We start from the raw sequence: 26472 nt of genomic DNA on the forward strand, positions 1-26472 counted from the left end.
CCCCCCGTCTCGCTACCTACGACTTCCCCCTGCCCCCAGCCCGCCCCCATCCCCCGCTCCCTTTGCCTTGCCCCGCTTCCTCGCGGGGGAACTTGTAGGGTTAATAAAAATTTGTAATATGATTTTAGTGTAGTCAAATTTTAACAAATAATTAAGTCTTAAAATATCAACACATCATCAAATTATTATTCATTGTAATTTCACAATTGAAATCCATAGAAACATTATTTGAATACAATCCAACATGATGAAACAAATACAACTAAAGTAGTCAAGTTTTCATTTTTGAAATAAATACAATCACTAAGTCATTATTATATATTTTTTTTGAGAAAAAAAGTGTTATTATGTTAAGTGTAATTAGGAATTTAGTATAAATGTATTAATAAATTTAGTATAACTAATTAATAATTTTTATTAGTAGACATGTATACTTATTAGTATAATTGATAATGTCAATTATATTACATATACTAATATACATTATATATTATTTATAACTAATAATATCATTATTATAAGTTTGTAACTAATTAAATTAAATATTATATATACATATCTATATAAATATATATATTTAAACGGATCGGCGGGCTGGGGGATGGGGCTGGGGTATAATCCCCTGCCCCCGCCCCGCCCCGTTTCTTAAAGGGGAGAAAAAATTCCACCCCGCCCCATTAGTCCCCTGCAGGCACCCGCCCTAACTGCCATTCCTATCAATGACTTAGGTAAATCTATGTCCTTTTCCACGGTGTAAGAGCAGGGAATAAGTGTAGGTATAAATTACTGACATTTGATGCAAAAAAAATTTGTGAAGTGCTTTATCTTGTGCTTGATATTAAGCCCCACCAATGCTTCATTTGTGCTTGTTTGGATAGCGGATTATTTATAGAAATTTATTTGATTACATAATTAACATATTTTTTAATTATTTTTTCATCTCGCATACATCATATAAAAAATTTATTGCAAATTTTTTTTTCAAAAAATTATCCAAAATAATCCAGCATCTCCGCGTTCATGTGCTTATCCCAAGTCGAACACGCACTGTGTTCGACTTCCTTCCTTCCTTTTTGCCAACCGGCAGCCAGATTTGACAGTATACAACCCTGAATTGTTTGCACGCCAGTAGAACTTGTCTGGACCTTCAGGAGGCTAAGTGGAATCTGTTGGCTTTGTTTGCACTATCAAAATTCAAAATCCATTCAAGCTCTTAGCTCTGTCACTTTTCTCAACTCAAATGGAGTCAGTAATTCAATTGCACAGTCACAACCTCCTCAAACTCCTCCTCTTCCTCACCATCCTCCACCATCTACAACACTCAACCACCTCTCTCGATCTCCTTCCCAAAGAAGCACTGCCGACCAATTCTGGATACCTCGAAGTCAACTCAACAACTGGTTCAGCCCTTTTCTACACATATTACGAGGCACAAGAGCCGGCCACACCCCTCTGTCAAACCCCACTTCTCATCTGGCTCCAAGGTGGGCCTGGATGCTCCTCCATGCTTGGAAACTTCTATGAACTAGGCCCCTGGCTGGTTTCGTCTAATGTTTCAGTTAAGCCTAATCCAGGGGCCTGGAACAGGATATTTGGTCTCCTTTTTATTGATAATCCAATTGGAACTGGATTCAGCATTACCGCTTCGCCTCAAGAAATCCCAAGAAATCAGCATGATGTCGCGAAACATCTTTTCATTGCAATCAAGAAGTTTATTAAGCTAGATGATTTGTTTAAAACGAGGCCAATTTATGTTGCTGGGGAAAGTTATGCTGGAAAATACGTTCCAGCACTTGGCCACTACATATTGACAAAGAATGCTATGTTGCCAGTTTCTAATAGGGTCAATTTAGCCGGTGTAGCTATAGGGAATGGGATAACTGATCCTGCAACACAAACGACCACACATGCTTTGAATGCTTACTATTCTGGATTCATTAATGATAAGCAGAAGGAAGTCTTGGAGAATCTTCAAAAGGAGGCTGTTGAATTGGTACGAATTGGGAACTGGACTGGTGCTGCTGATGCGAGGCATATAGTGTTCAAAACATTGCTAGACATGACTGGCTTGTCAACTATGTATGATTTTAGAAGGTTAGTTCCATATCAAGATTATTTAGTGGCTGAGTTTTTAACAAATTCAGAGGTAAAAAAGGCGTTAGGGGCTAAGGAAGATATTGTGTTCAAAGATTGTAGCGCAGTTGTGGCAGAGGCACTGAATGAAGATCACATGAAGAGTGTGAGGTATATGGTTGACTACTTAGTTCAGGAAACTAAGGTTTTACTGTACCAGGGCCAGTGTGATATGCTGGATAATGTGGTGTCGAATGAGGCTTGGGTGAAGAAACTGAAGTGGGAAAAAATAAGAGAGTTCTTGGAGGCAGAAAAGAAAGTTTGGAGAGTGAATGAGACTTTAGCAGGTTCTGTGCAGAAGTATGAGAATTTGAGTCATGTTGTGGTGTTGAATGCTGGACACCTTGTGCCTGCTGATCAGCCTTTGAATTCTCAAGCAATGATAGAAGACTGGGTTTTGGACAGGGGATTGTTTGCCAATTAGCAAACAAAATGCAAACCAAATATCACTTTGTTGTGTCATATTTTATTTACTTTGTTGTGTGCTGCAATATCTGTCCTAGTAATTCAGCTCCAGTATTTACACTTGAAGCCAAGAACTTTGTCATCTCGGCTGATGAATTAGCAGTTTCAGTAGCCATCACAAATTAGTTATTACTATCTTTGTTCTTAGGCACAGCCTAATGAACCGATACTCATTAAGTTACTAATGAGTTCAAATGAATATATGCTGCTTTTTGGAAACAACCAATGGCAATAGGCGCCAGTTCAACTCTGTTCAACTGTTTGCAGTAGAATCTTGCTGAGCTTGGAGCTTTCAACTCCTTCAAAAATATGCAATTGCTTTTCTTGAATTTTCTTCTCCATGACCGATTCAACTACTTTCTGCATGTAGATTTGTCTCATGCCCAATGAATTGCCTCAGCTCACCAAGAAACACACACTATCAGCTGGTTTCTTGAGAAGCAATTGGTTTCATTTGTCAATACATTGCCGAAACGGTCAATCAGAAGTTAATCTTGAAAATAAACTTACACAGCAAAAACAACACAAATAACGTTAGTCTTATTAAAATTTCTCGTTCCAAACTTGAATATAATTTCTAAATCAGGAAAATAAACAATAAAAGAGAATGGATCTAAGAAATGTAATGGCATTTGGAGGCAGGCTTGTGATAAAAAAGACCGAGTGAGGAACGATGAGAAGAAAGTAAAATAAATTTGGCCCAAAAAGAGACCAAAAGAATTCTTACTAACTTCTAACAGATGCCCACTTGAAGCAAACAAACCCGTACTATGATGCCATAATAGTTTGTTGTATAGGGCATGGAGTTGCAGGGCAACCTGCAGAGTACCTGCAGGGTATTTCAGAGCCATTAGTAGAAGAACTCTCCCCTTATTTGCATCCAGCCCTTTATTGCATGATCAATTGGAGAAAAGAAGAAAAAGGCAAATTAGGGAGGAGAAGGAAAGGAGAGGTGATGGTAGCGGAAAAGCTGCAAATTGTAAATGTCTCCATTTTGCTTCTAGGGTTTCTTGGCTTCCTTCAGGAAGAGGCGACTGCCTCTGGCCTTCTGAAACTGGGTATATATAGGTCTTGTAAAAGCCCAAACAGGAAAGATATTAGTAGATGAAAATGCTAGGAAATACATTTGTACGTGGTGTTCCATGAGAATCATTCTATACTACAAATTAAAAAAAAAAAATTCACCTTCCTGATTTTAGCAATTCTTTTGTTTGTATCTTCCAAATAAGAATGTAGTGATTTTTATCACTTTGTATAGGTGGACTCGTACCATAATAATTCACTTTTAAGCTTGCAGAAGCAAAATTTTTGTCATATAATTGAATTGTAATTATAGAGTAGCGGAAGAATCAAACTGTTATTTTCTTTACGGTTAATTCTATTTCAGTGTTATTGGTTGATTTTGGTTTAATTGACCGAAAACTCATGCAACGCGTTAAGAGATATTTTCCTTAAAGAGCATATTTATCTGACTTTTCTTTCTTTTATCTTAGATTATTTAAATTATATGCATTTTGATCTTAAATAAATTACTAACTAATACTCACAACATCACTTTAGTTAAATTTGAAATTCGAGTTTATCACGTCCTCACATTGAACATTAATTGATTAACAATCATGATATAAATTGATGAATAAGGAGATTCTATTTTCCATGTCGTGTTGATATTTAAATTAATTTATGTACCCAAAAATATTTATAATTAGGAAAATTCGCTGGTATATAGTGCAAAGAATCTGTATTCCCTAAGAAAAGCCAACCAGAAAGAAAAAGCAAAAGAAAATAAACTGAAAAAACGTATCTTGCCCAAGAAAAGCCCTCTAACCCAAAAAAAAAAGGGAAAATCATCCAAAACGTCCCTCATATTTTATAAAATAACTTTTTTCGTCCCTTACTTTTAAAAGTGTAATTTTATATCCCTTACATATTCATATCGGACAAATTTAGTCCCTAACTAGGTTTCCGATCATTTTTTGGCCGCAATCCATCATGTGCAAGGCACATGATCATTTTTTAAGGGTAAATTTGTCAAATTATATTTTACATAATCTAATCTATAGTCCTCCACATTTTATAAAATAAATGTTTTCATCCCTTACATTTTATAAAATAATTTTTTTCATCCCTCACATTTCACAAAATGAATTTCTCCATCCCTCACATTTCAAAAAATGAATTTTTCATTTCTCACTAATTATGTGTGTGAATACATTTTTTAAAACACATGTATATGCCTATTTGATTTTGCTTAATAATAATAGCATAAACACATGTATGTAATTGGACCCAACTTGTGGGCTATCTTCTCTTTTTGTATGATTATGACTAATATTTACCAATAGAACCTTAATTTGCATATTCTTATTGTATTTTGACCAAAAATAGCTTTATTGGCCAACTTGACAATGAATGCAAGATTATTTACTAGCTAATACCAGATGAAATCAAATGATCACGTATAATATATGGTATTCGTATTGTTAAGTGAAATCAAATAGACACATACATATATTTATGCTATTCGTATTATTAAACAAAATCAAATAGACATATACATGTGTTTAAACAAAATGTATTCAAACACATTTTTTTTTAGGGTTTTCCTCACATACATAATTAGTGAGGGATGGAAATATTCATTTTTTGAAATGTGAGGGATGGAGAAATTCATTTTATGAAATGTGAGGGATGAAAAAAATCATTTTATAAAATGTGAGGGACGAAAAATTTGTTTTATAAAATGTGGAGGACTATAGATCAGATTATGTAAAATATAATTTAACAAATTTACCCTTAAAAAATGATCACGTGCCTTGCACGTGATGGATTCCGGTCAAAAAATGATCGGAAACCTAATTAGGGACTAAATTTGTCCGATGTGAATATGTAAGGGACATAAAATTATACTTTTAAAAGTGAGGGACGAAAAAAGTTATTTTACAAAATGTGAGGGAGGTTTTGAACCATTTTCCCAAAAAAAAAAGAAGAGCAAGATGGAGGAAAAAAAAAAGATAAAGGTGTTTAAGTGAGGACTGATGGCGGATTTTGGCGTTTGCAAATTGTACCTTTTGGATTCCCCAGTAAACAATCCTTAAATCCTGACAAGAAAAGAGGGGATAAAAGGAAGTATCCGATGTAGACAGCTATATATAACAGAAATAGCTTCTTCTGCTCCAAATTATCAAACAGTCCATGGTGAGTTCACTCACAGGCACATTTCTGCTATTACCTGCAGGTAGTTAATTTAATATCAAAGGCATAAGTAGCGTCTTCTTATCTGGTAGCTGTTCAAAGTTCAAAGCTTTAACTCAGAAGAGTCCATTACGTGCTTCATGGGTGAAAAATTCCGTATTTTGGATTGTTTTTGTGCTTTGAATGTGGAAGATAGTTTCTTTTATCATGGTGAATTGAACCCTTTTGGCTTTGGATATATAGTCTCTGTTGTCTGAGTTCTTTGAAAGTGAGTGTCTTTTTGCTTAATGCCTAGGAGGTTCCAGTTTTTGATGAAATATTCAGCTTAAATTTGAGAATTATGTGGAGCTTAGAGCTTAAGATTTGATTCGGTATCTTCAATTGTAATGAGATTCCTTTCACCATTCTTGTTTGCCCTTTTACAAAGAAAAAAGAATTGACCGTTTTGCAAATTCGTATATAGTAAGGACCCTGCTCTAGAACTGAATAACTGGCTTCTCAATTACAGTAAGCTGGTTGATCAATTGCCCAAGATATACTTAGTTTCCGTGTGGGCTATATGTTGGGGAATTCCCCTTGAGGAAGGCATTAAGTTCTGGTAAATATGTTGATATAGTTGGCCAAAATCTCAGCATTTGCCTGATTGCTTAGATAATAGGCTGATACTGCAATGGTGTCTATAATTGTTGGAATTGCTGCATGTTCAGGTCCTTATAGTTTTAATTTATGTAGAACGCTGCCAAAAGATCAGCAAAGGTGATTTAAATTATCTGAATATTGGAACCCCAATGCCACAATTTTAATCAATAAAGGGTGGCAAAAGATTTAGCTTTCCACATTGCTTGTTATGCTCTGTATTGGCTTGTTGACACAAAGTTTGGTTGGGTTTGCTAAACAGTTGCACGGCTTGAGGGTAGGAGTACACAATGAGCTCAGCATTAGGATAATTCGATTTATGATTGGGTCAGAAACAAACCTTCAATGAGATTAGTTGGCTTTGGTTTTGGTTTGGCTAGCAAGGATTCCTGTTCTATTCTCAGGATTGACCTATTTACTCTAGATGCCTTTCTTGACTTGGTCACCTCTGAGTTGAGATGTTGCCTTTGATACACAAGTGCTAACTTTTGTTCCTTTTAAAGCAAAATAAAAGGTAAGGTTGTGCGCCACTAGGATCTAACTCTATCTTTGGTCCTTTTCTTCTTGTGCTGATTTATTATTTTTTTTTCAAGTCTTTCTACTGTCATTTAGCATTTTTATGTTTAGTTCATTCATAATAATATTTTCTTGACACCTTTTCATTTTTCAGGTTTAATATCTGTATCGTTGTTGTTCCACTTATTTGTGCAGGAGACATGTGCACATGGCAGTATCAGGATTGGTTGGGCAAGGTTGCTGTCAGGTATAAGATACTATCACATTGTAGCCTTTATTCGCCGGTTCTCTGTTTTTTAATTTATTTACTCAAAAACATCGGAATAGTTTGTAACCCTGATGGAAATAACATGAAAAAAGGTTCCTCTATCTCTTATTTAGCAAAGATAAAAGAAAGATAAAGAATAATAGGAAAAAGATAGAATTGAATATCTGTACAGGCATCTTTTTAAATTGCATGAGAAATAATAGAAGTGATTTTAAATGATTGATGATGGATAATGTAGATAATAAAGAAATACAGTGCAATTGAAATGGAAAAATTTTTTGGACATGAAATTGCACTGGCAGGGAGTGATTCCAAATGGGTCATTGACATGAAATTTGAATAAAGTAACACAACTGTTCTGTTTTTCATTGATGTAATACTAAGGCAACTTTTCCATTTGTCAGTGATGTAATACTTGGTAAATGGGCCCGTACATGTGTTTCAACATAGTAACACTATTAATGAAACTATCTGTGCATTTATTTTGGGAATTGTGTTCTTGAAACCACTGCTTTTGTTTAGTGTGAAAAGGCTCCGCAAAGATGCATCCTTATAGGGTATTAATCCTCGACCAGGGCAGTAAACCTCTTTGAACAGTGAGCTGGTGGCCAGATATACTCCAAATAAGTTTGTTTATTATTTATTTATTTAATCTTGTTTTTCAGTTCTCTTCACTCTCATATTATGCCTACTCCCTTTTCTGATTCACAGCTTTCATTAGTATTCTTTTCTGATTGGGAGTTCACCAATTTAAGTTAGAATTTTACATGGCTTTTTAGGCAACTCTTGTGCCCCTGAGAGGTACTATTTTGTGAGAACAAGTTGGTCATGCTGCAGTCTCCTAAATTAACGGCATCAAATTGGCAAAAAAAAAAAAAAAATCATGGGCTTGGTCGTCCCAAATCCGTCCCTTTTCAGTAATATAAATAATCATTTAACTCTTCTTTGATTAGTTTGAAAGCTCCCTCATAGAATTTATGACTACTAAAATGTCTGAATTCCATGCAATAGATGGAAGAAGTTTATAAACCATGTCTATGTCACAAGCTTGGGGCTAACACTTTTAACTAGAATTAAGTCAAAGAACACACAAAATGAATGCCTAACAGGACATTTTCAGACTGGCTCAGCAATATCATCTCCTGACTTAGCTCAGTTATGGGTTATTTCTAATTTGAGAGGGATGGAATGCTGTATATTTTTTGTTCAACATAAGATGGCATAGCTTTCTTCCCTAGTTCCATTCTGGTTAAAGTTTTCATTCTTTTGCCCTCGGAGTGCAAAAGCTTTGACTTGAATGACCTTAAAAGACTCTTCTTTCCTCTATTCTGGTGGTGCTTGTAGTAACAAATTTCTGGTACATTCTGCATTGTGGCTTATTCTGCTGTCACTTTGCCCTTTGGCATATATGTTTTATAGAGGTATTATTTTGTCTTGTCTTGTTCCCTTTTGTGAATGACAGCACCAGTGCCTTTCTGTGGCTTGTGCAACCAATTGTGGATTCCTATTTTTTTATGAACTTAAGGAATATCCTAGTTGCTATAAATTGTACACTAGAACGTAAAAGTTCATTTGAACTTTGTAATTTTAACATTTCTACAACATGCACAGAAATGTTTGTCTATTGTGTTTAAGTTTGTTTTAATTTTTTTAAAAATTATGAAAATACTATTTCAAATGCTTTCTTTCCTGTTTTATTACCATGCATGGATGAGTTGGATTGAAGTTGAGTTCTATCCTGCAGTGTTTAGCTAAACAGTTCTCAAGATTGCCAGTTACTTTGGAAGTTGAGAGAAGTTTTAGGAATGTTTTGGTTGGAAATATGAGGTAAAATTGGTAATACTATATTCAACTGAATATAGTTTTTTGTAACCATTTGTTAATCATGGCCTCTTGCAATGATAAGCAGGTTCAGTAATTTTTTCTTTCCAAAGATTTCAAACTTGTATTTTCGGTCGAAGCATAAGTCATCTGGAAAGTTTCTGGAGAAAGTTGATGCACAGAGGAAGGCTAAATATCCTGATCGTTCAAAGTTGCTTAAAAAGGTGTGTGCGCGTTGGCTACCTGTCCACAGCTGTTGCTCCTGCATTTTAGCACTTTGCATACATCTTCACTTTCATCCTTTTTGTCAGGCATGGCATGTACCTTGTTAGTTTGCAAGGCATGCCCTTAGTTCTTTTATGTCTATTTGAAAATGATATTACTTTCATGTAATGGAAACTGGATTTTTTATGATCAAATACAAAGATTGCTGAAAAATTCAAGAAAGGGAAGACAAACTATCAGTATTTAGTATTATAGATTATTGACAAGATCATTTAGTTCATGTACCCAATTCTGAGTTCTAATCCTTCTGGAGCTAGTCCAACTAAGCTAATACTCATTGTATATCAGTAATAATATTGAGAAATCAGAGTCTTTGTGATATTTGTTAGCTTGTAAGGTTGCTTAGTTTTTCACATGATTACTACATTTACAATTTCCCTTCCGATTTTAAAGTAAGTGGTATCTGATTTTTGCCATCTAAAGGGGATTTTTTTTATTTTCTCAATCTGATTTACCTTTAGGTAACTGTCCTTCTTGGTTATGATGGCATTGATGACTCGATAGACAATGAACTATGTGAGAAGTGTAATGGTGGAAAAGATGATTTTGATGTCTCATTGGCTTGTAAACGTTTCCCATCCATATCATTGGGTTTTTTTCCACCGGTGGAATTGTATGATGAAGCAACATGCAGCTCCATGGATGAAGGCCTTTTAGCATCTCAGCTTTATCAGCAATTTCTTGCCAATTCCAGTGACCCTAAGTTGGTTGATCCTGATTCTCTATATGAGACATGGACATCTTTATGTCCGGGAAGAGAAGATGGGAACTCATCTTCTTTAACGGAACATATGCATTCAGGGTCACCAACTTTGAAGCCAAAGGCAGGACGCAACTTAGAATTCCATCTTGACGAACCTGTCAGTGCTACCACTATGCTTGAGACGCAAAATACTGCTGCACCAATGCAAGATATTCTTGATAGATCCATAAATTGCATTCCTGGACTCACTAAAAGGCAGTATAGTCAGCTGGAAAACTGCGGCTTCCACACGGTGGGCATTGTTTTAGATTATAGCTTTGACATTTGTGATTTCAACCTGCAACTAATTGTTGTTGTTCTTGATATATTTTTTTTAACATTTTGGTTGTAGCTGCGGAAATTGCTGCACCATTATCCTCGAACATATGCCAATCTACAAAATGCAGAAGTCAGCATTGATGATGGGCAGTATTTGATTTTTGTCGGGAAAATATTATCTTCAAGGTCCTGCCTAGATTTGTAACTGATTATGTATTCATCTGGCTTGGAATGATTAATGACCATTCTCGAAATTTTCCTATGCATTGAAATATATACATAATTAAGGCTTGTCAGTAACTAAGATTGAGCTTCCTGCTTTTTGAAATTTTACTTGGAGTTTGTAATCTAGTTTCTTAAATATAATTGGATCAGGAAAATTTTTGAAGAGAATATTCAACCCCTGTCCTGTTTTATATCTGTCCAAATATGAGTATTTGAAAGATGAATGCATTCCAACCACAAACCCAATAAACTTAGAAACCTTGGCTGAGTAATAAATCTGCTAAATGTTTTTGTTCTTCTTCATCTTGTTCTGACCCTGTTTTTCTTAGAAAGTCCTCTTCCTGATGTTAAGGAACAGAAAGTTCTTATTCAGCATGAATATGCTACTTGCTATTCTAGATTTCTTTTAGTAGAACTCATGCATGTATTTTACATTTCTATATCTTTTTTCCTGGACTTAAGCTTAAAAATCCTTGATCTTTAGCACCTGAAAACCCTCACTCCTACTTTCTCTTAGGATATGGAATTGTGCAATTGTGTTTATTTTACTCTTCAATGCTGCCAATACATAAAAGCGCCAATTCATGTTTTCATGTTTGAGGTTTTAAATATCTATTTAGACTATTCTTGACTTTGCATAATCAGAGTTTAAAATACCCAGCAGAATGGGTCTATTTTCCTTGACTCAACTCTGTTCTGCAACAAAAATGAGATTTTTTATGCCGTTTACATCACACTTCTTTTAGCTGAAGATAAAGATTATAAAAGTGGATAACTGAATTTTCACCATATTGATTGGGATAAAAGTTAAGGTTAACTAATATGGGACATCAGTGCTGCTGAAATTTCATGTAGACAGGATAATATCACCGGAAATATCAATGATCTTATTGGCAAACCACCTTGTCTAAATAATTTCAGTTAAAAAGGTAGAAAATTGAATTTTTAAGTTATAATAAGATCTACCTGCTAAATAATCTACTTGGTGATTTTTTTCAAGCACTAATATGTTTTACTTTCAATTAATCTGAGTTAGATAATTTAAGTCAAGCTTCAAGCCTAATAACAAAGGGTGCAACTTGTAGACTTAAAATTCTACTTCTGATCTAGACATATTCTTTCTGCATTGATTAATCTTTTCAGGTTGAGAACCCTCGTTTCTCTGCAATTCTTATGTATGAGGATTTCCTTTGAACATTTTGATTTTGATTTCACAGTACATTTAGGCATTACACTTAACTTAGAAGTGTTTGATACAAAATACATACAATGCAATAGGAATGATTAAGTTAGTGACTATTGTATATTATCCTTTCACTTGTTACTTAGGAGTTTTGTTTTGCTTTGCATCTGTAGAATCAAGTAGCAGGACTCGAACTGTTTTAATAGTTTGAAAACTGTGTTTCCCTTGCAGGGGTATTAGAGCTGGTTATTCATTTTCATTTCTTGAGGTTGTTGTTGCTTGTGAAGTTATGCAAAATGGGTCAACCTCTGAATGCATTGTAGATGAAACTGAAAGCAGGAAATTGAGAACAATACATTTACATTTGAAAAAATTTTTCCGTGGTACTCGCTTCACATACCAACCTTTTCTAAGAAGTCTTGAGTCAAAGCACAAGGAGGGAGATGTTGTATGCATTAGTGGTAAGGTGAGGTTGTTAAACCTAATGTTTTGCGCTATTCTTGTTCTTTCTCAATATTATTGACATGAAGTTTACTGCTTTTATTTTTGAGATTATTTCCTTGGAATAGTCAAAAGAGGCATGACTGTGACTCCATAAATTGGATTGCATGCACTGACATTCTTGCTTTTGTGTTGAGAGTAACCATAGTAGTTGTTTCAGTGATGCGTTCTTGCAGTCTTTGAATTTTCATTTGGTACTCAAAAACTTCTTTTTCCTAATTAATGGTAAAGCTTGACTATGGCATGTCTGTGTAAGTTCACTTCAAGCTTGTCGTCCAACCCAAAGTTGTGAATTCTGATGCAATAAGTGTTGCTTGGTGGATAATAAGATTCCTGTTGCTAAAAGATGGTTGTCATGGCCACGTTCTGTAGCATAAATTTGAAAAAAACAGGTAATTTTGTTACCAACAAGTAACTTCATCCGTTGAGTCTTTCTGTTTTACAAATATGCATAGTTGTAAACTTCCTTAACTCATAATCGTTACTTGTTTTCCTCTGGGGTAAAAATAATTATAATGAGAGACACATCCAGTTGGATCAGACATTTTCCTGATTAAATTCTATCTCATATTTTGCCTGCATTTGTCTCAATTTAGGTTTTGAATTCTGTTGTATATTATTCTAGAGGAAACAGAATTTCATTTTTTCCAGTAGCACGGGAGTTCCTACTTTGGCAAGCATCCAACTGAATCAGACATTTCAGTGATTAAATCCGTCTCTTATTTGCCCGTACCAACTTCAATCTGGATTTGAATGTTGTTGTAATACTAATCTAGAGGAAATGGAATTTCAATAATTGATAGTACAGACATTCCCAGACTTTCAACCAGCCACCTTCTTGATCGTCCTGCTCATAGGATGTGACAAGGAAGAAGCATAGTAGCTTAACAATGATAGAACATGACAAACCATTTGGCTGGTGGTTGGATGGACTTAGAGGCCACTATACATACTTTGTAGTGGTTGTCATTGTTTGCTGGTCTCCTGCATCTTTTAGAGTATGTCCTGTTGCTTGTGATTTTGTATTCAAAAGCTTGAATTTAACGGCTTGTTTTGCAGGTGCGCACAATGCGTACAAAAGATCACTATGAAATGAGGGAGTACACTTTGGATACACTTCAGGATGAAGAAGATTCATCCACCTGTGGCAAAGAGACTCTTTACCCTATATATCCCTCGAAAGGAGGATTAAAACCAAACTATCTTAAAGATATTATTTCAAGGTTTGCATACTTAGTTCTTGTCATGCTGAAAAAAATTTTCCTGGTATGAGAAGATGGATTCAAAATTTATTCTATCAGAGCCTCATTGTGTTCTTAATTTATCTGGAACTTCTTGGTTGGAGGACCTTGGATCTGGCGAATTTTTCTTTCTTTGCTGCTTTCTTGTTCTTTGTTCTCCTTATGTTGGGGCTAATTTCTTTGTTAGCATCTAGCATAGAAAAGAGATTGTATCTGATGAAAGATATCTAAGCTATTCTGTCTGCATAACTGTTTCTTGAAGTTTTCCTTTTATTTTATCTATAAGGAGATAAAACATTATATAGATGTTAAGTAGTGATAGCTATGTTTCTTTCTTCTGTTTTGCTTTGCTTCCCTCATTCTGGTCCTTTTTGTGCTTATTTATTATTATTTTCTAATCCATCATATTCTCTTCATGCCATTTTGTACGAGTATTTGTACTTTCGTTAAATCTGAAAGTGTTTACAATCTTAAATTTTAATTTTACCTTTTTATCAGTCTTTTTTCCTTTCACCTGTTTCATTCCTCCTCTAGCTCGCTAACTATCAGCATTGTTCTTAGTAAATTACAAACTCTTTGAGACACCATTTGAATAAATCCAGTAATACTTGATCCTTTATATTGTTCTTATATTTCTTCTATGCTACATTTGCCAAACTGCAATTCAGGACCTTATTTCCTTTTTCTGTTGACACCCGCCTGGTGGTGCTAACCCATGACTTTTTGTCAATACTTCTAGTTGCCGCTACAAATTTGCAGTTCTAATGCTTTGGGGTTCATAGGCTTGAAAGGGAAAAGACTTGGTGATTTAGATTTTTGTAGTGATCTAAGTTAGGATCTTACTGGATCCACCACTGTTGAAGTTTGTTTGAATTTATGTTCCCTGATCAGGTCTATAAGTTGTAATTGTCCATTTGGGTTGCTAGAGTTTGCTGTATCTAATTTGCTGGAGGACAAAGCTGCTGGGCTTAATGTTGCTATGGACTTTTTGCAAATTGTTCAGAGATCATTTAGAGTTATCTCATATAATCGGATCAAGTTTAATGCTATAGTGGCACGTATGAAAGTTCATCATCTGTAAATCTTGCTTCTTAGGATGATAGCCTTTTAGAAGTCTGGCTATAGTCTGCTTAATTGGTTTGTAGCTCAAAACTGTTTGATGAGCTGTTATAATGATTTTGGATGGAACTCCTGTTGCTATCCAGGTTGTGAGGATTCGGATCAAAAAGGTGTTAATGGTCCTATATTATAATGTAAGGATAGGCATGGGTTATTAGGTTCTACCTGTGAGAAGACAGCTTTTGGTTAAAGGTAAATTATTGTTGTAGTTTTCCTAATAATGGCTGTTATTTCAAATGCTTGCTTTTGATGTTTCTAAAGGGCTCAAATTAGGTGCTTTGCTATTGCCTTGGTAGTAGTTGATGCTCATCGTAAATTGCTGATGCTTATGAGCAATAGCTGATAATTCAGTGAAATGGTCATAGTCCTAATGTAGGGAATTTGAGGATGAGATTTGGCATCTGTAGCTAGCAAATGTGCTGATATCTTAACTTAGAAAATGCTTTGTTTTTATCGAATCCTATAAGGAATCCCAGGTTTGAGATTTATATCTTAAAGATGATAAGTTTTAAATGCTTCTTACAGGTTACAAGATGAATTTGTGGCAATACAGGTATTTTTAAGAAATGAAACAGTAGAACTATAAATAATTGTGTTGCGTTACAGTACCCCATCATTTAGTTCAATGTACAGAAAGAGTTGTGAGCAATTTATCTAGAGCTGCTAATGATGTCTGTTTGAGTTACGCATGAAGTCGTCCAACTTTTTGTTGGGGAGATTGTCTAGTCAACCATAGAAGACTTCTTGTTTGAGGATAAATGCTCCTTTTGTGATATATTTTTCTTCTTCTCAGTTGAATGTGAAATTCCGATTGCTGATTTACTTATATTATCCACTAAATATTATTTGTTTAATCTCTTTCAGAGGGTTGCAAATATTGCCTCCCAATATTGATCCTATTCCTGAAGTTATACGAGAGGATTTTAAACTTATATGCCTTCGTGATGTAAGCAGCTACTTGTCTTTCTGATCAGTATCATTTTTGATCGATGGTTTATCTGTGTTTCTGTGATTTTTTTCCATTGGGTGAGTTACCAGTTCTTATGATATTGAAAACAACAATCTGAGTGACTGAAAATAACTTTTACATAAACCAAAGGCTTAGTTGGAACTTTACGTGAAAGTCTGATATAGTTATGGTTGACTGGCTGGAAGGGCAACCATGTTGAAAGTAGGCTGAAATACTATTATTTAATTCACAAATCATGGCTGTGATAATTCTTAGTGATTGACAATTGACTTGTCAGATCAAGAAAACTAGTCATGTGACATTTTCTAACCTGTTCCATGTCAGGTTGATTTTACTGTCCGTTGAAGTAGGTTTTATTCTTTTTAAGAATTTAGATAAGGATGCTGCCATTTATTAAGCATGCATGATGTATGCAGGCACAGACTTCTACTGTTGACTGAGTCCTCGAGACTGACTATCTTTTCCATTATTTGTCATTTCTCTAAATGCAACTGGTTCTCTCACCATGTTGTTGTATGACAGAATTGAGACTCACAATCTACTTCATACAGATAACTAGTAAAGGAAGTGTAGCGTGGAATGTACAGGATAATTCTACTTGATCAGTGTAGTCTCAGGATTAAAGTTGTATTGATGTTGTAGGCATATACTGGAATTCACCAGCCAAAGAATCTAGCTGAGGCCGATTCAGCTCGAAGGAGGCTTATATTTGATGAGTTTTTTTATCTTCAGGTAAGGTCACTTACCGTCTGTCACATACTGAAATCATATCATACTTAGCAAGAAATAATAGTTTTTCAGTTTTATTGATTTCTTGGACCAGTAACCTGAATCCTCTACCATTTCTTAGAAAATTTTGATTGTATAACTCTATTTTCTCTTGTTAGAGCTGCAGACAACTAGCCACATTTACAATCCCCATTTTCAATTTGACCTGACTTGTTTAGATTACCCACTTTTTTCCTTCTTTTTTTCTGTTTTTTTTTTTTTTCAACGGGTGTACAAGATTAAGACCTGCTGTATTGGCTCTATTGAGCTTTATAAAATTTGGCCTTGTTTCAGGTAAAGTCATAATTCAAGATTGAACGTGACTTAGCAGATTCCATCTTTGCATGTAATTGAGTCTGGGATTGTTCTTAATTATTTTGTTTCTAAGCTGAGTGTTTTTCCCTGTAAGCTTGCAGTAACTCTTGAAATTCAAGTCAATATGCACATTTCATCTGACAAGTACATAAATTATTTTTAGTAACCATTGTTGGAATTGTTAAACAAAAGATGAATACTATGATCTGCTTGACAGTTCTTGCCTAGTAAGGACTTCCAATTTGAATTTGTTGAACATACTTGATTTGTTTAAATACCATAGACGGAGTTTTAGTAGATAACTTGAATTTCCTTCATCAAGAACTTTGTTGCATCAGCTTGAAATTTGAGATAATTAAAGATAATGAGGTGCTGAGTTGATCAACGTTTCATGTTGATCCTTTGCCCTAAAAACCCTTCTTCTGATAGGGATAATATGTTTCTTAAAGATTCTTCTACCTGAAAATTTTCCTACTCAATTGAAGATTCACTTACGTGAAACTTTTTAGTCATTGTTTATATTAGCCTTTTTGTGGCTCATGTTTCATTAAAGAATTTCTGCTGGGTCTATGGTTGATAGTGTAGTCCTTGCTGATATAAGATTACCTTCCAGGCATGGGGGTATGTTGACCCAAATATTTCTAAATTCTGTCCTTGAATTTTATTCTTTTAGTTGGGACGGCTGTATCAAATGCTAGAAGGTCTCGGTACCAAACTAGAAAAAGATGGCTTACTGGATAAATACAGGAAACCTGAACTTAATGCTGTACTTGTAGAAGACTGGTCTACTCTGACCAAGGAGTTTTTGAAGGCTTTGCCATATTCCCTGACACCCAGTCAGCTAAGCTCCGTGTCACAAATTATTTGGGATCTAAAGCGACCTGTCCCAATGAATCGACTACTGCAGGTCTGCTCCTCTTCCCCCCCCCCCCCTCCCCCTTCTCTCTCTTTGTTCTGTTGTCATGTTTTCTCATGCGAATGCCCCTGATGCTTGTGGAAGTAATCATTATATAAAAGTAATTGAAACTCGGTGTCAATTTTCAAAGTGGCAATGAAACTAAATCTGAATTTTTTTCTAAAGGACTACTTTTCCGTTGACTGATCATTTATGTGGATAATTGTGGGATGTAAATCTGCTTTACCAAGATGGCATTGCTAATATCAGCTGGTGCATTTTGTGGGTTAATTCTGCATGAGAAGCATGAAGGATTTGGATGGATGCTTCTCCTACATCAGTATTCCAGGATTTATCTTAAACAATTTATCATCTAGCAATGGTAGTGTATAATATAATTCATGTTCTTTGTGGCTATTTAATAATAGTTGATTGTTAAATTGATTGAGCTTCAAGAATATTTATACTTAGTTTATTTACTGCTTTGCTAGTGGTCGCATTATCTGTTTCAGATAAAAGCTTTATTAGTACGAACTTGTACATTAACAAAGTTGATGCCTATGTGAGGTTTCAGTAATTGTCACTTCACTGAATCTTTTTATACAGTTGACAGTTTGAAACTTCTTTCTTATCAGGGAGATGTTGGATGTGGGAAAACCATAGTAGCCTTTTTGGCATGTATGGAGGTTATTGGCTCAGGGTATCAGGTATGCGTTTGTGAGATTTTGCAGTTTTTTATTACATCCCAGATCGAGTATTTCCCTAGGGCGCATTGTATACCTCAAGTATGCAAAAAAAAGTTTTGAGGTTACCCTTTATTAAATGAATCATGAGTTGAAAATATTTTAGTAGATGGTTAACGCTTTCGTGCTAAGATCGAAGCTGGTCCTCCGTATTTGATACAGTTATTTATTTAACTTGAAATAGCATGGAAAAAGGATCCTATATTCACAGAAATGACACTTAACTCTGGACAACTCAAAGTGGAAAGAGAAATCTCCATGTTGGATACATTTTTGGTGTTGACTAACATTATTATTTGAGTGGAAGTTTGGTATCTTTTATTCTGCCCAAGCAATTTGCAAAACTTTGTTCCATGAATTCGATCCGAAAAATAATGATTGGACAGCTATTTTCCATTTATAGGCAGCTTTTATGGTTCCAACTGAGTTGCTTGCTGTTCAGCATTATGAGCATCTTCTTAAATTGCTAGAGAATATGGAGAACCGCCAAATGGCACCATCTGTTGTTCTGTTGACAGGCTCAACCTCGTCAAGGCAGTCAAATATCATTCGTGAGGCAAGATTTGAAGATACCACTCATCTTTCTTTATTTATTATTTCAGTTTCTAACGGGTTATGTTCCCTTAATTGGTTTCCAGGGTCTCAAAAATGGAGATATCTCTTTGGTCATTGGTACCCACAGTCTAATAGCTGATAAAGTAGAATTTTCATCATTACGCATTGCTGTTATAGATGAGCAACACCGGTTTGGTGTTATTCAGAGAGGACTGTTTAACAGCAAGGTAGTCTTTGCAGAGAAAAGTATTTTACCTATCAATGATGAGATAAGTTCTTCACACTTGGCATGCATTTGAAGCTCTGAGCTTGCAAAATTGTGGCAAGGAGTTAGTATAGAGGTGCTAGAGGTTTAATATGGATAATGTGGGAATATTTGGATGAGTTTCATAGTTAATCTGATCAGAAGAAACATAAGAAAAATTGAAAGACAGTAACAACTAGAATATCACTGTTTGACGATGGTTACAGGCATCGGAAGTATAGCAAAGTGGAAAGTTTCTTCAGTGGTCATTTCTAGTCCTTACAGAAACTAGAAACTTAAAACAATGAGATTCCCACCTAGATATTGGTTTTTATATGCTTTAGCAAATTGCTTGGAATGTTTCCTTTTGATGTGTGTTGATTATATGATTGGGGCTTATAATGTTTCAGTTATACTTCAACCCTGCAAGTTTAAAGCTGGAATCAGCTAAGTCAGATGACTCCTCGAAAGGGGACAACATTATGGCTCCGCATGTTCTTGCTATGTCAGCTACTCCTATTCCAAGGACTCTTGCTCTGGCTTTATATGGAGACATGTCCCTTACACAAGTATGTGGAATTATATATTTTTCTTTCCAAATTTTATACCATCAGATTCAATGCCACATCAGATGCCGCTAAATTTATTCCATGTATCTTCTTTTTTAGTTTTTCTACATGTTTGCAAAAGGAAAATCGGTGTAAAACCAGCATCTGCGGCTTTCATGTTTCAATACCATCAGGAATAGTGGAGTTTTGGAAGCGATACAAAACTCTATGCAGAAAATGAAGTCTCTGTTCATGAACACCTGATTTCTGTGGGTAGATGAGTGCCAAATAGAAACCAGTGCTCATTTTTAATGATATGGATAAAAAGGCAGGTAGAAGACATAACTGATATCTTGTTTCCTGTCAGGCCTTGATTGACTTCTAAAACCTCTTGATTGTCCCGATTCCAATATACATTGCATTGTTAGGTGATTTCTCTTAATTTGTATTGTGTGCTGTGCTTTTGTTGCCTGCTTGGATCTGGTCTTCATCTGCCTTCACCCCCTGCCCCCAGGAAAAAAGAGACAAAAAATCAAAATTATTCATAAGCTGACAGTTGGAGAGGCATAATGTATGTTCCAGTATCTTCCACTCAAGCATTTTTATGTTAGTCGGTGAGGAGACTCAAGTTTAGTCTGGATAATATTGGATTCAGTTTTTTGATCCTGAACCTTAATGTGGACCACCATGCGTGTAAAGTGGACAAGAAGGAAAAGCTTTAAACATTTTCTGCCTTGTTTCCAAATTTTTGGTTCCAGATAACCTGTTCTAGTGTAGAAGTTCATTTTCTGGGACAACACTTTGACCTATCCACCTTAAACCAATTTTTCCACTGGGTAAAGTGGAAAGAAACATAAAAAACAAAGGATCAAGAATTATGAGTAAAGTCACATTAAGCATCTCAGTTCGAGCAGATTCAAATACTAAATTCTGAATGCTTGTTTTCTTTTAGCTTGAAAATCTTCAAGATGAAGTTGATAACTGATACATTAGTTAGTTACTGTTCTTTGTTTTTCTTTGTTGCCCACTAATCCACCTCTTCCAAAACATGAAAACAAATTCATATGACAGATCACAGATCTACCTCCAGGAAGGATACCAATTGAGACGTACATTATTGAAGGGAATGAAGATGGCTTTGAGATTGTCTATAAGGTAAAGATCCTTCTTTGGCAAATTGATAGCATCTTTTAAGCAAAGGAATCAACTTATCCTGGACAAGAATTTTAAAGTGACCCTCTCATGATCTGTTAGTATAAAAATTCTGGAAATGTACTACAAGGTTTCTTCTATTGGTTCTGTGTTCTGGAAAAAGCAGAGATAAAGAGAAAATGGAGGTAATCTAAGAGTCCCATGGGAAAGTATGTTGTGGTCTAGAATCTAATAGCTTACATTGTTGAAGTTAATCTTGTGCTATCTCTGCCAAAGCTGACATTGAAATTGAAATTTAAAATATCCTAATGCAGAAATATAGATCTTTGTTTGATGGCAGAGCTGCTCAAAGTCCAAGGATAAGAACTTTGTTGGAGGGCACTTCCTTGAGAACTAAGATGTTGGGCATCTTGCCTTGTGCTTACTTCCAGGATAGCCTTAAGAATGGGTCCAATACCACTTTGTTTTGCTCTTCTTCTCTACTGTTGTTTGAATGACTATGCATCCATAGGATTACTGATACTGAAGAACATTTTTTAACAGTCTATCTGTAAACTTAGGCTCCAATGCATTTAGGTCTTGCAGAGAGGAAATAGTTTGCAGGCTATGCAACTAGGAAGAACAGTTCATTTTAATCAGTTCTTCTTTCTTAAAACATACCATGGGCTCTGAAGGAAATAGTTTGCAGGCTATACGACTAGGAAGAACTGTTCAGTTTAATCATCACTTCTTTCTTAAAAGAAATACCATGGGTTCTGATTTTGGTGCTCAACATGCCGCTAGGACTTGTTTACCTAATTCTGTATTGTAAATTGCAACAGATGATGCTGGATGAATTGGACGCAGGTGGAAAAGTATATCTTGTATATCCAGTAATAGAGCAATCTGAGCAACTGCCGCAGCTTCGTGCTGCTTCAGCTGACCTTAAAACCATATCCAGTAGATTTGCGGGCTATAATTGCGGGTTATTACATGGAAAAATGAAAAGTGACATGAAAGATGAAGCACTAAGACGATTTAGATCTGGAGAAACAAATATTCTACTTTCAACGCAAGTGATTGAGATTGGTGTTGATGTTCCAGATGCATCTATGATGGTTGTAATGAACGCTGAGAGATTTGGGATAGCTCAGCTTCACCAACTTAGAGGGCGAGTTGGACGTGGTGATAGGAAATCTAAATGTATTTTGGTAGCATCCACCCCAAGTAGCTTGAATCGTTTGAAGGTGTTGGAAAAATCATCTGATGGTTTTCAGCTTGCAAGCATGGACCTCGTCCTTCGAGGACCTGGGGACTTACTTGGTAAAAAGCAATCAGGACATCTTCCAGAGTTTCCTATTGCTAGATTAGAGATAGATGGAAACATCCTACAAGAAGCACATCTTGCTGCACTGGTGAGTAATTTTTAACTTCTCTTTTCTATATCTAGTTGGTATGATATTGCCCTATATGAACCGATTCCACAAGTATGCATCTGCTTATGGTAGTGAGCTATATTATTTGTCAGTTCAAGTTTTGTGTCAAAATGAACACGAAATTTAGAGCTTATGCACGGTGCAGTAATGGGGTTCAAATGATACATGGAGTGCAACCCTCAAAAGTTTTCTAAGTATGATTTGGTTTCTCTAGAAAACAGAACAAGGGTCAACTGTTGTTCTATTCATAAAAGTTCAGTGTGTTGGGATGAGCAAATTCGCAAGTCTTGCACTGGCATCGTTTATAAAGTATCTTGGATTTGACCTGATAAGTAGCTATTTAATTCAATTCAAAAGAAGCACCGTTACAGCTAATGCACCTGTTTGTAAAGTGCAATTCAGAGTGATTGGGTTCTCAAAATGATACACTCATTTGTACATCAGGGGAACATCTACCTCGTAAAGAACCTATAACTATATGAAACTCGCCCATGAGCTAAACACATTTATTTTGAGTTGGCTACCATGACATCTTTGTTTACGACTTTATTTCTTCCTTTTTCATCTCTGATTTGTCATTCGCTTTTGCTAGGATCTCCTGTATGGCTAGCATATGTGACTTGCACGCGAAGAGTATCTGATGCACTTAAATTTAACCTAGCGTTTACAGCCTCTGATTGCTTTGCTGTTTATGCAGAAAATCTTGGGAGAATCTCACGATCTGGGGAGCTTCCATAGTCTTAAAGCTGAGCTTAGCATGCGACAGCCCCTTTCTCCTCTTGGCGATTGACCAACGTGCATCTGCCACTGTGTATATCATCGACATGTAATGCTATACAGGCCTACAAGGACAAAAGGGCCTTGAGAGTGTGGTATGCTTTGCCTGGTTACCTTATGCAGATCTACTGTTAGTATACATCTTGCATGAACACATTCTTGCTTGCACATGTCTGTGTATATATGTTTGGGAATAGACAAAGTTTGCAAGTTAAAAGAGTTTTGCAGCAACATACAACTGGGCTCTAATATGACTTTTGTACATTTTTGTGTATTATATGGTGAACAATCACTTCACTTTTTATTTGTCCTAGGACAATTGATCCATGACGGGAAGTAGAAGAAAATTATGAACAGAAAGGTTCTACTTGAAATAATTAGCAGGCGTAGTTTGCATTTAGCTGATGATCAGCTTTCGTAATTGAGGAAAGTAACCAAAAGATGTACAAGAACACATTTATAGACTACTGCTTAGCTCTGTTAAATTCACAGCAGGGAAGGGGTTGAATCTAAGAAGCACGAAAGGGGAGGGGGATATGAAGAATCAAAAGATGAATATTTTGTTCTTTTGTTGTATTTGTCAAATAAGGTTAAACACAATGAAAATTTTAACGAATTTGTTAGCAGATCCAATTCATGAACAAAACTTTAAGTTGCATTTAACAACAGGTTGCAAACATTCTTAGTTCAGTGTCCAGTGTGGTGTACCTTCCTCTGCAAAAACATACAAATGCATATCAAAATTTAAGTTTCAAATTGCTGAAAATAAAATTTTGCAATTCTATGAATTCTTATATATATATATATATATATTTATTTATTTATTTATTTATTTCAGAAGAAAATACTAAAAACATCAAGTGCTCTAATAACTTTGATGACTTCTTCCAACGTAAACTGAAATTCTCCCTTACAAATCAAAATTATCATAATCCGTTTACTAAACTTTTTCTGATAAAAATACAGCATTCTTTGTTAATATAAAAAATTTAACTGAGTTCGACTTTGATCATCGTTATCAAATAAATCGTATTTTCAAGATCATAGATCCTTTACGGGAATATCAATCTCTACGTGTACAGAGAGATGCTAGACATTGTACTATTATTATGCAACCGCTGCTTGCAATTATTACACCCCAAATCCGGCAAGGAGTCGGCAAGAGAGGAAAATTAAGCAGTTCATATGATTTTGTCACTCTGATTCAACTGGACACATCGGGCATAGGGGGAAGAAATTTAGATGCAGCAAAACAATTTGTAAATAATATTTGGTGGTACGCTGGACCTACATGTGATCCACTGATGCCACACATCACGATTCACGATGCAGGAAAAATGGTGCAATGCCGCAAAGGTACGATCAAAAATCAAAAAGATCAGACGGCAGGGACGACATCCAAGAAGACAGTTGGGTCCCCATTGTCCCCTACCCAATCATCATTCCGGGACCCAGGCCCTTGCATGTTCTCTCTTCGTCTGTTGCGGCCTATCCAAACCTAATCATCAAAAGAAGGCTGATTCCACGATCTCTTTCTTGTCGCTATTTATTTATCTCTTTCCCACTTTTCAAATGATAACATGATGAGTTCTTCTACCATATCAAATTTGACAATAATGTTGAATATCAATTATAACTCGGTTTCTTGAATAATTTATTACTGGCGAATACTAATTTCACACTTTTAGAGTATCCATTTTGTACTTCTAGATCTGAATTCGACGCTTAAATTTAATAGATTTAGACGTTAACATGTTCATACTCATTTAATAATAAAAAAAAATAGAACATGTAAATTGAATTGACTAAATAAAATTGAATTTTTTAGACAAAATTTATTTCAAAAATAAACGATAAGCTATTTCCTTATCACTAAATTCGATACGCAATCAAATGTATCAGATTTAATATTTTAACAATTTATTCGTTAACTTTTGAATACCATTCGATAATAATGCTGAAAACGCACTGCTAGACGACTTAAAATTTACCTAACTCATCACTAACGTATTCATCGTGTAACGTGTGTGTGTGTGTGTGTGCAAAATTTTCTCCATTGAAACGTAAAAATTGTAGCGTGATCGAATTCGTTCCTGTGCGTTCGCACGTTGGATAGCATGATGATGGTCTAGAATAAAAAGTACTCCAATAAAAACAAGAAGAAAGATTTATAGAAAACTAGTACCTTCTGTGGCATGAACTACTTGGCTTCTTTCTTGTACGTGGTGATTAGATTCTGAATTCACATATACTTAACTCTTCCATTTGTTCGACAAGTCCTACAATGATTTGGTAAAGAATCAGATTTGGAAAGCAGAATCTTGTAACGTTGTTGTGTAGATAAATATTCTATAAAAAATAGTAAAGAAAAAAAACAGTCTATAGAATATATACACGACTTTGGTCAAGATGGAATATACATTGTGGCGGATAGGATTCTGATAAAAGAGAACAATAACAACGTCCTAAATCCGGTCCAAGATGAGACTTGAATTATATATATTTCCAAAGAGAATTCCAAACCAAAGGGGTTTATTTACTGATCTTATTCTTTTGGGTGGTTACGAGATTTGCCAGTTAATATTTGGGAAAATAATTCAAGTTACATTTTCAACACTCTTGGCTGTTATCCCATCTTCTCTTTTGCTTACAGAAATCACGAGATATTACATTGGTCTAAATTATATTTCCAAAGCAAAAGACAATTCCCCTAGAAGGGTAAGGGGGGGGGGGGGGGTATGGCATTGGCTAGTTTATGCATGCTATAACATTTTCTCTCTTTTGCTTAGAATAATTGCATGATCTTATGATGCTCACGATTAAAATTCACTGAATATCTTTGGCATTAGGGAACGAAAAACCACTTTATATGCTTAGAAATGTCATCTGTTTTTTGTAGGGGCTTGTGTTAGTCTACAAGACAGAATTTAGTTTACGAGAACTAGAATTTTATACTTATACCTGCCCAAGGGGTGGTATAATAGATACTATTAGTGCTGCTAATCTTACTCTTAGCTAGCCAATTGCAAATTATATCATTAAGTGTTTGAAGTGAAATTAATTACAAGGGCATGCCTTCAATTGTATGGTTGTTTCAGAGCTATCATTGGATTGGCCTGAGATAAATGTGGGTAATAGCCCATTTCACAGAATAAAAGAAAAGTTCATATTAATTTGAGACATCAACACGCACTATAATTTCGACCAAAAATGAAAAAAAAAATATATATATATATATATATAATTGATCTGAGCGAATTAGTTTGGCTAATTTGAATCTTTCTTTGTGAATTTGATTGGAATTTTATTGTGGACTTCACAACCTCCTCGTTTGGGTTTTATTTGATTTAACCAATGAAAAACCGAATAAAACGGACTTAAACTTTTTCTCTTATTTAGTGCTATCTAAGTACGGTTTCTCACCCAAAAATTGAAGCTGTCTCCAAAGATGGCAATATGAACAGCAAAATAAATTATGAGA

General features: G+C 35.3%; 2 protein-coding genes across 14 annotated transcripts; both read left to right on the forward strand.

Moving 5' to 3' along the window:
- Nucleotides 1–996: 996 nt before the first annotated feature.
- LOC113715505 (serine carboxypeptidase-like 50) lies at nt 997–2820 on the forward strand. The gene has a single exon (XM_027239726.2). It carries the CDS (start codon nt 1241–1243, stop codon nt 2555–2557), a length of 1317 nt encoding a protein of 438 aa, XP_027095527.1. The 5' UTR covers nt 997–1240; the 3' UTR covers nt 2558–2820.
- A 2811-nt stretch (nt 2821–5631) lies between these two features.
- Nucleotides 5632–23295, forward strand: LOC140003946 (ATP-dependent DNA helicase homolog RECG1, chloroplastic/mitochondrial-like). 13 transcript variants are annotated; one of them, XM_072070417.1, is made up of 19 exons: nt 5637–5836; nt 7141–7192; nt 7736–7840; nt 8958–9040; nt 9123–9258; nt 9781–10314; nt 10414–10526; nt 11980–12214; nt 13309–13472; nt 15474–15555; nt 16222–16311; nt 17336–17569; nt 18193–18264; nt 18704–18856; nt 18939–19082; nt 19510–19668; nt 20719–20802; nt 21621–22193; nt 22912–23295. In XM_072070417.1, exons 4-19 carry the CDS (start codon nt 9036–9038, stop codon nt 23002–23004), a joined length of 2871 nt encoding a protein of 956 aa, XP_071926518.1. In that variant the 5' UTR covers nt 5637–5836; nt 7141–7192; nt 7736–7840; nt 8958–9035; the 3' UTR covers nt 23005–23295. The 13 variants fall into 13 exon arrangements, with proteins under 13 accessions (XP_071926522.1, XP_071926514.1, XP_071926510.1 ...); XM_072070418.1 differs by having other exon boundaries at nt 7736–7809; XM_072070419.1 differs by having other exon boundaries at nt 5637–5796.
- Nucleotides 23296–26472: the final 3177 nt, after the last annotated feature.

The sequence above is a fragment of the Coffea arabica genome, chromosome 11c (assembly GCF_036785885.1).
Source record: "Coffea arabica cultivar ET-39 chromosome 11c, Coffea Arabica ET-39 HiFi, whole genome shotgun sequence".
Lineage (NCBI taxonomy): Eukaryota > Viridiplantae > Streptophyta > Magnoliopsida > Gentianales > Rubiaceae > Coffea > Coffea arabica.